The sequence below is a fragment of the Hemiscyllium ocellatum genome, chromosome 32, assembly GCF_020745735.1.
Source record: "Hemiscyllium ocellatum isolate sHemOce1 chromosome 32, sHemOce1.pat.X.cur, whole genome shotgun sequence".
Taxonomy (NCBI): domain Eukaryota; kingdom Metazoa; phylum Chordata; class Chondrichthyes; order Orectolobiformes; family Hemiscylliidae; genus Hemiscyllium; species Hemiscyllium ocellatum.
In genome coordinates this window covers 43,140,847-43,155,079 of record NC_083432.1, presented here as the reverse complement: position 1 = coordinate 43,155,079, position 14,233 = coordinate 43,140,847, and the positions used below count along the sequence as shown (strand labels likewise).

Genomic DNA, 14,233 nt, shown 5'->3' with positions numbered 1-14,233 from the left:
CATCAGTCAGGATCACGTGTCTGACATGTAACCAACATACCCTCCACTCAATGACGTCATCACGTTAAGCGTAAAACGTGTCTGGAAGGTGCCATATTCAGCCATGGGGTGTTCTGAAAGACTATGTTGAGGATTTAAGCAATCAATCCGGCGAAAGGAATCTAATGAGTAAACTATTGATTTTATAATTATACTTTGTCATCCATGTCATGCTGATGTTTGGTTAGGGGCTCCCGCAGTGGAGTCCCTGTGGTGGATGAGGTGCATCTCCCCCCTTTCTGGCGATGTTGGTTTCTCCCGCCGGCTGGCTATGAGGCGCGGGTATTGCGCATGCTCGATCTTTCTCTCGAGGAGCCGCCATGAGGTGAGAGCGGGAGGCGCGGGGCGACGGAGACGGAGAGACCGGGGACCGCGGGCAGAGAGAGAGAGACCGGGGAGGGCACTGGCCTTGCACAGGGCCGCCCGCTAGCCACTCCATCGTGAAATGGGGGGCGTTGAGGAAAGCGAGGCCTAGGCCCCCCGGGCCCGGAGCCTGAGGCCTAGGCATGGCCACAGCCTCGGGCTGGAGTGAGGGCCCTGAGCGCGGGGCTCGGACCCTCCTGCTGGGTTTGGGGTGGTGGGGAGATGCTCTTCCCGTGGTCCTGTAGCCCTTTAATGAAGCGCATGTTCGGCCCGTAGGTCCCGTGCTGGCTCTTCGCATTGTTTTCTCTCCCGTTCCCCTTTCTCTGGTGAATCTGTGTTTGACAGGAACAGGCCCTTCGGCCCACCAGGTCTGTACTGACCATGATGTCATTCTAAACAAGTCCCATCTACCTTCATGGCGCCCTTCCCTCCTAGTTCATGTGCCTGTCTAAATGCTGCTGTCCCTGTGCTTTTACCATCTCCCATGGAGGCAAGTTCCAGGCACTTACCACCCCCTCTGAAGTAAACACCTTTACTTGTACACTTCCTTTAAGCCTTTATCCTTTCGCACCTTACATCTATGGCCCCTTGTATCTGACATTTCCACCCTGGTAAAAAGACACTAGCTGCTGCACCCACATCTCAGTTTTGTATATCAGGTTGCCCTTGATTTAAAAAAATAAGCATTTAAAGGCCAAGGAGATGGTTGTTCTGACCAGACTTTCATCTGTTGTCACTAATGTGGAGGATAACTTTAGTTGTAATAATGTGGACAGATTAATCTCACTGTTGAAAATGTGTTGCTGGTTAAAGCACAGCAGGTCAGGCAGCATCCAAGGAACAGGAAATTCGACGTTTCGGGCCAGAGCCCTTCATCAGGAATCAGCACCTGCCTACGGAACCGACGATTTTAACCTACTGCGAATCCTCTTGCAAGGATGCCTTCCTTGAAGAAGCTCTCTTCCTCCCTCTACAAGGATTTCACTGAGTCTCTCTCTCACTGCACCCCCCAGGTCATCTCCTCTGCACAGAAGTTCTTCAGCCATGTTCTCAAACAGACTCGTTACCACAGCCACATCTCCTTCCTCAGCACCTGCCTACGGAACCGACATCTCCAGTATCTGCAGACCTCATTTTTTACTCGAAGATTAATCTCACTGATTAACCACTTGTACTATTCACAGTGAAATGCTATGAACATATGTTAAGGTCTGGTACCTTCCAAACATGTTTCAGGTTATCTCCACTTCCTTGTGTTCAGGTTAACAAACGTAACTCTAATCTCTTTCTCAACCCCATCATTCTGATTTCACTTTTAGTTAAAACACTGCAAACCCCTTCATTGCATGCACAATAATAGGAAATCTGAATTAGAAACTGCTGAAGGTATTCAGTACCTGGGAGAGAGAAACTGTGTTCCAGGTTAATGATCTCTCATTAAATGTCTTCAGTGGGTTACAGATTTACTAATGGCTTTGTTACAATTATTTTATGCTTTCAAAGCCTTTAGAATTTAAAGCGTGTAACGCTATCCTCTCTGCATGAGGAAAGAAATCCCAGTGGTTTGCATCTTTATGTAACTGCAGTCCTGTGTTCTTGCTGTTCTGCTATTTTCTGCACCATCAGTCAGATCTTGTGATTCTTCTTGTAGTGTGGTATCCAAGATTGTGCACAGTGTCAGCCCAGTGCATATTGAAGTAATTAATATGCAGTGATTATTGCTGAAAAGAGACATTTTGCTGAAGTATTTCAGGTCACAGTCATCAGACGAAGTACAGGATTGTCAGCTTTCAAATGGTTCTACAAGTTCATCGAAGAATACACAATGGGTGCTGTTTACATGGAGGGCCAAATTCAATTTTGACAAGGAATTGCTCCTGGGGAAGCAATGGCGAGCTGTTAGCTCCTCGTTATTTGAATGAAGTTATACAGCTTGAACCATGTTTCTTTTCTCACTAGCATGTATTAGCAGTAATATTGAGATTTTAATCTGGATGGTCTTTGTTTTCTACTAACCTCCAAACTGTTCAAAGGGACTCAATACTTTTGTTCCAGTGTGAATCACACATTGCCTTAGAATATCCTATAGCCAGTTGATGTCATTAACTCTGGGAGCATGGATAAGCATAGCATGCAAGCACCAGGATTATGGCTGCAGAAGCACTTGTCTGTCCTCTAAACCAAATCGTGCCATTGGTGGCAAGGGTTTGATGCTTGCTTTACTTTTCCAAGGAGTTGTCACCTTAATTGCTTTTCAAAACTGAAAATAAGTTGAGGGCTCCTGCATGAATCGTTCATTTCTGACTGACAATTGCTCACTCCTTTATCACCTGCAACTCTGAGGTGACCATTTCTCGAAATGTGTTTGACAAAAATCTTATGGCATTTACTGCATATTAGGTTACCATTCTGGAGTTTTCATGGAGAACTGGCTGCTTTTGGAAGGGGACCCAAGTGCACTGCCCATGGTAGTCAGTCTTCTGACTGCTGAGATGCTTGACACTTAAACGTTCCTTGCAGCTTGTTCTGCTCTAATGCGACAGTTGTGATCCTCTGCAACCTCGTGCTGTAGGAAATTCTGCTATCGAAGATCACCAATAGAAAATCGCCACCTCGTTCAGCAGAGAGTTTGAGTTATCCAAACAATGTCCACAATCTGTTAATTGCCTTATGGCCAATTCGTGCTGATAAAATGTACGATAAAGCAGAACAACTGTGTACACAATTTTCTGTGCTAAGACATTGATTCTAACTTGTAAAAATCTTCTTAGTGAGATGCTTAAATAACATGAAATTAACCTTGGCATTGGAAATGATATTACTTAATGTGAAACGTAAGCTCTTTTCGCAATGTAATAAAATTAAAGCATTGGCTTGAATTTCCTTTTCATGTTTCTGCCTTTGAGCTCTGACTCTTATTTGTCTATTCTGTGACCCTGCCTTCTGTTCTATTGTCTTTTCCAACATCCTCTTGGTTTTTATAAAACCAAAGATTGAACATACTTCAAATGATGTTGAAACTTATTCTTCCACTTCCAAATGGCATTGATATCCCATTTTATACAATTTTAAGTAATTACTTCATTTCAGTTGTATAGGGAGGAGGGTCTTACCGTCCACAAGCGGCCCTTCAGTCCATCAAGTCAGTTCTGTCAAAAACACATTATGGTAGTCCCCCGTTCCAGAACTAGACCTGGTGCCTTAAATGTTATGTCATTTCACATGTATCTTCAATTCCTTTTAAAGTTGTATGCCCCCCCCCCCCTCAATTACACTCCGAGACAGTGCATTCTCAACCTCCAACACCCTTTTGCTTTTTTTATTAAAAGAACAGCATTCCTTAAAATCCTCCTCAAAGTCCTGCTGTTCATTTCAAAAATGCAGCCCCTTGTCGGCATTTAGTTTGCTATTTTGTATTTGGGTGCTCAGGGATCTGTTTATGACAATGGGATGGATTATAATTTGACAGTATTGCCATAGCCTGGAACTCACTGCTGTTTTAAAATATGCTACATCATTTGGTGCCTAGGGAACAATGCTTAATCAGTGTTTAGAAATCTAAGAAGTTGTTGATTTTATTTTTGATCTGTAGTATGCTCAGGCTTCAGAAGAGGCTTGCCTCCAGCGTTCTGCGCTGCGGTAAGAAGAAGGTATGGCTGGATCCCAATGAAACCAATGAGATTGCCAACGCCAATTCCCGTAAGTAAGGGTTTTGTCATAACCGAAATCTGATGATGGTTCATGATATTATTGTTGAAAGTTTGGCTTCTTGCTTCTGAGGAAACCAATTCTGGTGCTGCCACCAGGTTCGGGGAGCTAAAGTCTTAACCTGGTGGCCCTCCTCTGGAGTTTGTGTTGTTGTGGAGGTAAAAGGGTTGGATCTTTCTTGTATTTCTAGCAGTACTGTTTCAAGCAGTTCTTGGGTAGTATTTAGGTGATTAGAAAATGATGTGAAAAGCATTAGCTAATCATATTGCTTAAAGGTCTATCTTATTCTTCTGTGAAATATGGTGATTTGTCTTGTCGTAAGTAATGAGCAGGCTACATTATTATTATATAGGACAGATGTCAGAGATCATGTCTTTACTCTGAATAGTAGGGGCATTTTAAATGGCCATTGGATAGACAAATGGATGAGAATGGAATAGTATAGGTTAGATGGGCTTCAGATTGGTTTCACAAGTCAGCGGAGCGTTGAGAGCCGAAGGGCCTGTCCTGCGCTGTAATGTTCTATGTTCTGTTTGATTTGAAGGTTTAGTCTGGTTTTGATCAACCTTTTCCAGTTGTAACACGAGAGTGGTTTCAACTTGACTGTTGTATTACAATTTGATTCGGGCATCTACATTTTAAATAATTTATTCTGTTAAAACTTGCTTCTCAAGCATATATTATTGGAATGGTTATTCATGTTTGCGTCAAACTTTCTTCTGCCTCTGCAGGTCAACAGATTAGAAAATTGGTTAAAGATGGTCTGATCATCCGCAAGCCAGTGACTGTACACTCGCGGGCTCGATGCAGGAAGAATACCCTTGCGCGAAGGAAGGGTCGACACATGGGCATTGGTAACAACAAAATGCTTTCATCTTGACTACAGGGAATAAAAATGTCTTAGTCAAAGAGATGCACAGCGTGGAAACAGACCCTTTGTTCCAACCCAATCTAGTCTCACCTGCCAGCACCCGGCCCATATTCCTTCAAACCCGTCCTATTCATATATAATACCCATCCAAATGCCCCTTAAACGTTGCAACTGTACCAGCCTGCACCACTACTTCTGGCAGCGTATTCCATACATGAACCACCCTCTGCGTGAAAAAGTTGCCCCTTGGGTCACTTTTTTCTATCTTTATCCTCTCACCCTAAACCTATGCCCTCTAGTTCTGGACTCCCTGACCCTAGGGAAAAAACTTTGCCTATTTACCCTATCCATGCCCCTCATAATTTTGTAAACCACTATAAGGTCACCCCTCAGCCTCTGACGCTCCAGGGAAAACAGTTCCAGCTTATTCAGCCTCTCCCTATAGCTCAAATCTCCAACCTTGGCACCATCCTTGTAAATCTTTTCTGAACCCTTTCAAGTTTTAGTTAAATTCATTTTTGCATGCGATCTGCTTCCTGTACGTCCCCACTCCGTGGTTTGGGAAGCTTTAGTGTATGTATTGTGGATTGTAGCAATTATAGATGGAAGATTTTTAATTTCACAGAGCCACACGGATTTATAAGTATTAACCAGTGAGTACCCCTCATGCTGAATGAAACCAGAGGAAGTGGTGGAGACTGGTACAGTTGCAACGTTTAACAGGGATTTGGGTGGGTGTATGAATAGGAAGGATTTGGAGGGATATGGGCCGGGGGCGCTCAGGTGGGACTAGATTGGGTTGGGCTACCTGGTCTGCATGGACGGGTTGGACTGAAGGATCTGTTTCCATGCTGTACATCTCTATGATTCTATAACCCTTCTCTTAGTCTGTTTTTCACTTTCCAACGCAAAGTTAGAATAGCAATGTCCTACCTGTCTGCTGAATAATAAAGGAGTACTTTTACTTTGGGTTACCCATCACGTTAACTGCCTCGTCAGGGGGCACTCTGGTCCAAGGAGGTTATGGGTTCACGTACCACTTGTGTACAAACATCTAACCTGGCAATGCGGTGCCATATTTGAGAATGATTTGGCAGTGCCTGTGTTGGACTGTGGTGGACAAAGTTTAACGGTCTCACGACACCAGGTTATAGTCCAACAGGTTTATATGGAGGCACTACCTTTCAAAATGCTGCTGCTTATGGTGGTTGTGGAGCAGAATTATCTGACGCACACTTTATAGCAACTGGATTGCAGTGTCATGGAATGTAATATTAAACACATTTAGCTTGAGTCTTTCATCTTAGAATGACCATGTTAAAGTTTTGGTTCCTTCATGTATAGATCTCAGAACTTTTTTGGAAGATACATTCTCAAGATAGCTTTTAACACTGGGTGTCATCTTAGCTCAGGTAATGCATTGAAGGTGTGAAGTGAAAATCTGACTGTGTCCCAATGTTAGATCAGTCTGATTCTATTTCTAAAGTGAGAGAGGGTCTGCGTGAGAATGTGGGTCTGCAGGAGTGTGTGCTTCAGGGCAACACCAATCTGGTGTTGTGATTTTTTAAATAAATATATATTTGAGAAGGTGCTGCATTGTCACCTTTGGATGAGATGTCAGGACTGTCCCTATAACTCCTTGGGTCAGTATAAAAGATCCCATGGTCCTGTGTCTAAGAGCAGAGTTAATCCTGGTATTTAAGATTTAATTAGTGAATTCACTCTTGCCTAGTGAAACGGAGTTCTGACGGCTGCTTTTGAGTTGGTGAAATTTAACTTGTTGCCACAAGAGGGTAGTCTTTACCGAAAGTTTGGATTGCAGATGGGATATTTAAAATATGGCACTGTTTTGAAATGGGCTAATGATGCCTTCTGCTGTCACTGTTCCAACTCCCGTTCTTTTCAAATGCATCAAGATCAATTCTTATCCTTTATAGTATCAAATGCAAATTGAGCTGTGGCTTTGCCATTTCTGTGCCCTAAACCAGTCTGTGGGTATCTGAAGTAATCACTACAGGTGCCTCCTTTGCAGACTCTGATTTTTGAGTGTCTTCCTCATTTCCTCACAATGTATTATAGGAATCGGCCTTTGAGTTTTTCTCTTTCCAATGTCTGCATCTTTGTTACCATGAACTTTGTGCTCTGTCCCTGATTAGGTAAGCGAAAGGGTACTGCTAATGCCCGCATGCCGGAGAAGCTGGCCTGGATGAGGAGAATGAGAATTCTGCGGCGTCTGCTTCGCAGATACAGGGAGTCTAAGAAGATCGATCGCCACATGTAAGGTTACTTAACAATCAGCCCTCACTGAATCTGAAAGCTTAGGTTTGGTCAGCTTCTGCCTTGCCCACATTGTTACTTCTAATCTGGAAAGTCCGACTTTAAATGCTCTTTAGTCCAGAGCTGCCAGGATCAGTGATAATGTTTCCCCAGTGTGGTGCCATACTGGGTTAACAACGCTGAAATCAAATCGTTACTGCTGGGGTCATCACAAAAATTGAAGAGTTTATTAAAAATGTGAGAGATTGACCAGTTTGTCTTTTCAGCCCAGATTGACCAAGCACAAGCCAGGCCTCGATTTAACAGGGATTAATATTTATTGCAAAAAATAGATTCTATCGGCAGGTAACAGACTGTGAATTGTCAGCATATAATTTGAGTTAAAACTCTAGCCTCCTTTATATAACTCCCACTCCATATACATATAGACAGGCAAAAAAAGCTTGCTGTCCTGGCTGGAGGGAAAACCAGGAAAGTGGTTCAATCATACCTATCCCCAAAATCTGAAATTATCCTTTCAGCTTGCCAGGATTTGAGGAACCTAATTTCACTGATCTCTACCCCGAGCAAAGTTCTCTTCAAACTTTGCAAAGCTTTGATTTGTGATCTGTAGACTCCTGTAGAGTTGCCTTTTATTCGAATGGAATGCCTCTTAAATTCTCTATTGTTTGCTCAGTGCGTCTTTAGGTGATTAAATATTAAGTATTAGTGATGAACTAAATTATGCTTCGCCTTTGTCCACCCACACACTCCACCTCCTCAGTGACTTTCATTTCCTCAGCCTCCATTGCCTCATCTTCACCATGGACATCCAGTCCCTCTACAAATCTAGCCACCGTGTTGAAGGCCACCAAGCCTTCCATTTTTTCCTCTCCTGCCGACCCAACCAGTACCCTTCTGCCGACACACTCACTTGATGGGTGGAATGGTCCTCACCCTCAACAACTCCTTCCAATCCTCCCACTTCCTTCAGACCAAAGGGGTAGCCGTAGGCCCCAGCTATGCCTGCCTCTTGATAGGATATGTGGAACAGCCCGTTTTCTGCATTTAGCTTACTTCGTGTTCAAACAGGCCTTTTGGTCCAACAGGTCCACACCGACTCTCCGAAGAGCAACCCACCCAGATCTATTCCCCTACGTTTAACCCTTCACCTAACACTAGGGGCAATTTAGCATGGCCAATTCACCTAACCTGCATATCTTTGGACTGTGGGAGGAAACCGGAGCACCCGGAGGAAACCCACGCAGACACAGGGAGAATGTGCAAACTCCACGCAGTTGCCTGAGGTGGGAATTGAATGTGAGTCTCTGACACTGTGAAGCAGCAGTGCTAACCACTGTGCTGCCCCTAACATTGGCCGCATTTCCCACCTTTTCCACCACTGCAGTGATGACTGTGTTGACGCCACCTCGTGCACCCATGTGGAGGGCGAACAGTTCATCAACTTCACAAATGCCTTCTGTGGGACAAAGTACGGGTCCTGGCCTCCTCATGACATGGTCACAAAACAGACGTCCTGATCTTAAGTCACATGAGCCATGTTTGATACCTCTCCCATTCCTGGACCCCTCTGTCCCTATCTCCAGCAGCCGACTCAACACAGACATCTTTCAAACCCACCGATTCCCGCAACTACCTTGACTATACCTTTCCTCGGCCCTTCCTGTAAAAATGTGATCCCAATTCTTCCGCCTCTGCCATATATGCTCCTGGGAGGAGCAGTTCCACTCCAGGATGTCCTGATAGCTTCCTATTTCAAGGATCGCCATTTCCCCTCCCATGTGATGCCCTCCAGTGCATCGCCTCCACTTCCTGCACCTCCACCCCTCAAACTACAACAAGGATAGAACTCCCCTCCAGCCCTCACCTTCTGCCCGACTAATCTCATAGCACATTATCCTCCATTATTTCTATCACCTACAATCGGAGTCCAGCACCAAAAGCATATGTTCCTCCCCACCCTTATCTGTGTTCTGCAGAGACCATTCCCTCTGTGATTCTCTTGTTAGGTCCATCACCCCCACCCCACCAACACACCCTCCAGACTGGGAACCTACCCTTGCTGCCGCAAGAGGTGTAAGTCCTGCACCCAAAAGAACACCCCTCCCCTCAACCTGTCCAAGGCCCCAAAGGATCTTTTCACATCTGGCAGAGATTTTACTACATATCCAACCACGCCATTTCCCATGTGCACTGCCCTTGATGTGGTCTCCTGTACATCAGGGAGACAGGGTGCCAACCCATGGAGCGTTTCAGGGAACATCTCGGGGAGACAGGCACCCAGCACCCCACTGCCCTGTGGCCAACCACTTCAACTCCCCCTCCCCCTCCCACTCCTCCAAGGACATGCAAGCCCTGGGCCACTTGCACTGCCAAATTAAAACCACCCGACAACTGGAGGAAGAATGCCTCACCTTCCAAGTTGGCACCCTTCAACCACACAGCATCAACATTGACTTCATTAGTTTCCAATCTCCCCTCCACCCAATGTCATCCCAGATCCAACTTGGCACCGCCCTCTTCCTTCTTGCTGTTCCCACTGACCTATCACAATTACTGCCCAACCACGCTGCACCACACCCACACACACACACACACACACACACACACACACACACTCCCCTCATTTATTTCTCATACCCCCCCCACCCCCAAATGCGCATGTTCCTGACTTATTCCCCCAGGATGTCAATTCTCCTGCTCCTCAGGTGCTGGATGGCCGGCTGTGCTTTTCCACTGCCACCCTTTTTGACTGTTTTTTCCTGCCCATCCCATTCCGTTGTTGTTTATGCTTTCTGGTGTTCCTACTTATTCTTGCATAAAACAAAGAACGTATTCCTAGGTTGGCCAGTGTGGCCCTTATTGGCATGTCTTGTGCCTTACCTCGGCCTGAAGTGGCTTCATATTGTTGTCCAGATCTTAAAGATGACCGTGCACGCCTAGAAATGTGGATGGTGAAGAAGTTACACGATTACTTCAGTTCAGTGCCTAGAAATTCTCTTGATTTGCTGGTGACCCCTGGTGTATGTTTGTAGTTTTAGTACCTTAATGTTTTCTGTGCTGAAGCTAGTAATTTGAAAGTGGAATCCCTGTTGAATTTCACACTTTAGCTATGATTAATGTGACAGTGATGTGTTTGATTTCTAAATTTAGTTTTACTCATACATTTTTTTAAAAAAAACACTGCAGCACTGTTTTGACTAGTTCTGTCATAGTTCTGTTCCTTAATTTATTCTCGAAAGTTGTTTTGCACAAATGTTCATTTCGGATTGCTTTTTTGGGTTCTGATGCCATTGCTGTGAAGAGAGCGTTCTATAGTTTTGATATTGTGCCTTTGCAGGTACCACAGTCTGTATCTGAAGGTGAAGGGTAACGTGTTCAAGAATAAACGCATCTTGATGGAGCACATTCACAAGCTGAAGGCAGACAAAGCTCGCAAGAAGTTATTGGCGTAAGTATATTGCAGAGATCACTTTGTAATCGAGACTGCAATGTGGAATTCAACTTGGGGTTAGAGTAGTGTACTCTTAACTGATGCAGCTGGCTATTTTCTAACTGGAGACTGAAACATCAGTGCAACATTCTGTAATTATGATCTATGATTGTATGCTATTCTAAATACAACCTATCTAAGCTGATCTGGGCTGCAGGAGCATAAAGATATTAATGGGCTGCAACCTGGAGTTGTGGTCAAAGGATGGGAGGAGTCCCATATTCTTAATGGTGACCATAACACTGCTGAACAGTGCCACTCTAGATGTGTAGTAAGGTGGTTGATTCTTAACTGCTCCCTGTAGTGGCCTTTGGAGTCACTCGGTTGTACACAAGAGAGCTGACTAATGCCTTCACAAGGGCAGTTAGAGATGGGTAAGAAACACTAGAAAAATTTCACTTTCCAAATGAAGTTCACGTACTGTGAATGAATCGAAGGTGAACAATTTGATGTCCTGTTTAGAAAGTCTATGCCTGCTATGATATAGTTAAAAATCTCAACAGCAGGTTATCATCCAGCAGGTTTACAATGGAACCTTGATTATCCAAAGGACACAGGTGGGGTGTATTGCGTTCGGTTAATCAAATGAGGGATAACACAGTTTAGCCAAACATCGCGACGTTGCAATCTTGCCAGATAATCGAGGTACCTCTGTATTTGGGAGTACAGGCTTCCGGAGCACTGCTCCTTCGTCAGGTAACTATTACACCTCTGGCTATCGTTCAATGGAGCAGCGCTCCAAAACCTTATGTTTACAAATAAACCTATTGGACTATAACCTGGTAGAGTGTGATTTTCTTTTAAACTTTATCCACTATAGTCCAACACCGCACCTCCACATCATGGCTGCTATGATGTAACCTTTCTAAGAGAAGCTCCAAAGCAAATTGTTGACTGGAGTTTTTTTTATTGTGTTACAGTGACCAGGCTGAAGCTCGCAGAACGAGGACCAAGGAAGCTCGTAAACGCCGTGAAGAACGCCTGCAGGCCAAGAAGGAAGAGATCATCAAAACTCTGTCTAAGGAAGAAGAGTCGAAAAAATAAACTCTTGTACAGACTGGCAAACAATTAAACATGGGTCATCATTCTAGCTTGGCTTTGATTTCTTTTGTGCAAATGGAGGAGAAATTATTTTGGAGTTCAGTTGTAGAGTTTGAGCAGCCGAAGTGTTGGAAGTAATGAAATTTTGGTTCTGATATCGCGAGTGGAGTTGGGCAGATCTTTGACTGGGAGCGTGAGGATCATGGGAGGATTTGAGCTATAGGGAGAGGCTGAACAGGCTGGGGCTGTTTTCCCTGGAGCGTCGGAGGCTGCATGGTGATCTTATAGAGGTTTACAAAATTTAGGGGCATGGATAAGGTAAATAGACAAAAGTCTTTTCCCTGGGGTCGGGGAGTCAGAACTAGAGGGCATAGGTTTAGGATGAGAGGGAAAGATAATATAAAAGAGACCTAAGGGGCAACTTTTTCACAAAGAGCATGGTATGTGTATGGAATGAGATGCCAGAGCAAGTGGTGGAGGCTGGTACAATTGCAACACTTAAGAGGCATTTGGAGGGGTGTATGAATAGGGAGGGTTATGGGCCAGGTGCTAGCAGATGGGACTAGATTGGGTTAGGATATCTGGTCAGCATGGACGGGTTGGACCGTATCTCTCTGATTCTGAGGTAAGCAGCAAAGTGGAGCTAAGGCCATAATCGGATCAGTCATGATCTTTTAGAACGGCAGAGCAGGCCCTAGGGGTTGCATTTGTACTCCTGCCCCAATTAGAACTTTGCAAGTCTATTAATGATGTGTAGAAGATGTTTGGATCAATCAATCTGGGTAAAAATCTGAAGAAATGGTCTTAAAGAAGAATCTAAATTCAGTTGACCCAGTTATTTCCTCAAGCATGTTTGTTCATGTTTACTTAAAAATAGAAATGGGAATAGGTCTCTTATCTAGCACTTCATTCTTTTTTATTTCCTTGAGGGATAAATATGAACAACGTTGAAACGTTTGAGTTTTAGAAGCTAATTGTTCAGATGAGATCAGTATCAAAGGCAAGTCTTGACACAAGCTGATGGTCGTAAAACTTCCGGATGTAGGTGTGTTCGCTGAGCTGGAAGGTTCATTTTCAAACGTTTTGTCACCATAGTAGGTAACATCAAAAAGCCTCTGGATGAAGGCCTGCTTTCTATTTGTGTTTAGGTTTCCTTGGGTTGGTGTCATTTCCTGTTTTGTTTTTTCCCCTTGGAGAGGGGAGGTGGTAAATGGGATCCAAGTCAATGTGTTCGTTGATACTGGTTGGAATGCCATGCTTCTAAGAAATCTTGTGTGTGATTCTGTTTGGTTCATCCTAGGATGGATGTGTTGTCCTAATTGAAGTGGTGTCCTTCTTCCAAATGTAAGGATACTAGTGAGAGTGGGTCATGGCTTTTTGTGGCTAGTTGATGTTTATATATCCTGGTGGCTATTTTCTGCCTGTTTGTCCAATGTTCTGTTTGTTACAGTTCTTGCATGGTATTTTGTAAATGACATTAGTTTTGCTTGTTACCCGTGTAGGGTCTTTCACATTCATTAACTGCTGTTTTTGTGTGTTGGTGGGTTTGTGGGCTACCATAATGCCAAGGGGTCCGAGTAGTCTGGCAGACCTTTCCAAGATGTCTTTGTTGTAGGGGAGAGTGGCTCAGGTTTCTGGATGTTGGGGTTATTCGCTGCGAAATCAGCAGACTGTGTTCATTGAGTACCTGTTCTCCTTGAATACACTGTATATGAGAGATTCCTCTGCTCTGCATAGTTCCTGTGCTGCAGTGTGTGGTGGCTTGTTGAAATAATGTTCTAATGCAGCAGCTTTGTGATTGTCGGGATGATTGCTTCTGTAGTTCAGTATTTGATCAGTATGTGTTGTTTTCCTGTAGATGCTGGTTTGAAGTTTCCCATTGGCTGTTTGCTCTACTGCAACATCTAGGAACGACAGTTTGCTGTTTTCCTCCTCTTTAGTGAATTTTATGCCAGTAGGGGTATTGAAGGTTTCCTCTAATTTGTTATGACAAAGGTGTCATCCACGTAGCGGACCCAAAGTTTGGGTTGGATGGTAGGCAGAGCATTACTGCCTCTGCTTAGAACCCTGACATCGGAGATCCCATTGGTGTTCTGTTGGTTTGTCTGTAGGTTTTGTTGTTGAAAGTGAAGTGGGTGGTAAGGCATAGGTCCACTAGCTTTTTTTAAGATTAGACTTACAATGTGGAAACAGGCCCTTCGGCCCAACAAGTCCACACCGACCCGCCGAAGCGAAACCCACCCATACCCCTACATTTACCCCTTACCTAACACTACGGGCAATTTAGCATGGCCAATTCACCTGACCCGCACATCTTTGGACTGTGGGAGGAAACCGGAGCACCCGGAGGAAACCCACGCAGACACGGGGAGAACGTGCAAACTCCACACAGTCAGTCACCTGAGTCGGGAATGGAACCCGGGTCTCAGGTGCTGTGAGGC

At 44.4% G+C, this 14,233-nt stretch overlaps 1 protein-coding gene across 1 annotated transcript; it reads left to right on the top strand.

The window, feature by feature from the left end:
- The first annotated feature begins 321 nt into the window (after positions 1 to 321).
- On the top strand, positions 322 to 11,841 carry rpl19 (ribosomal protein L19). The gene is made up of 6 exons (XM_060848676.1): positions 322 to 364; positions 3,995 to 4,101; positions 4,842 to 4,964; positions 7,138 to 7,258; positions 10,599 to 10,709; positions 11,672 to 11,841. Exons 1-6 carry the CDS (start codon positions 360 to 362, stop codon positions 11,793 to 11,795), a joined length of 591 nt encoding a protein of 196 aa, XP_060704659.1. The 5' UTR covers positions 322 to 359; the 3' UTR covers positions 11,796 to 11,841.
- Positions 11,842 to 14,233: the final 2,392 nt, after the last annotated feature.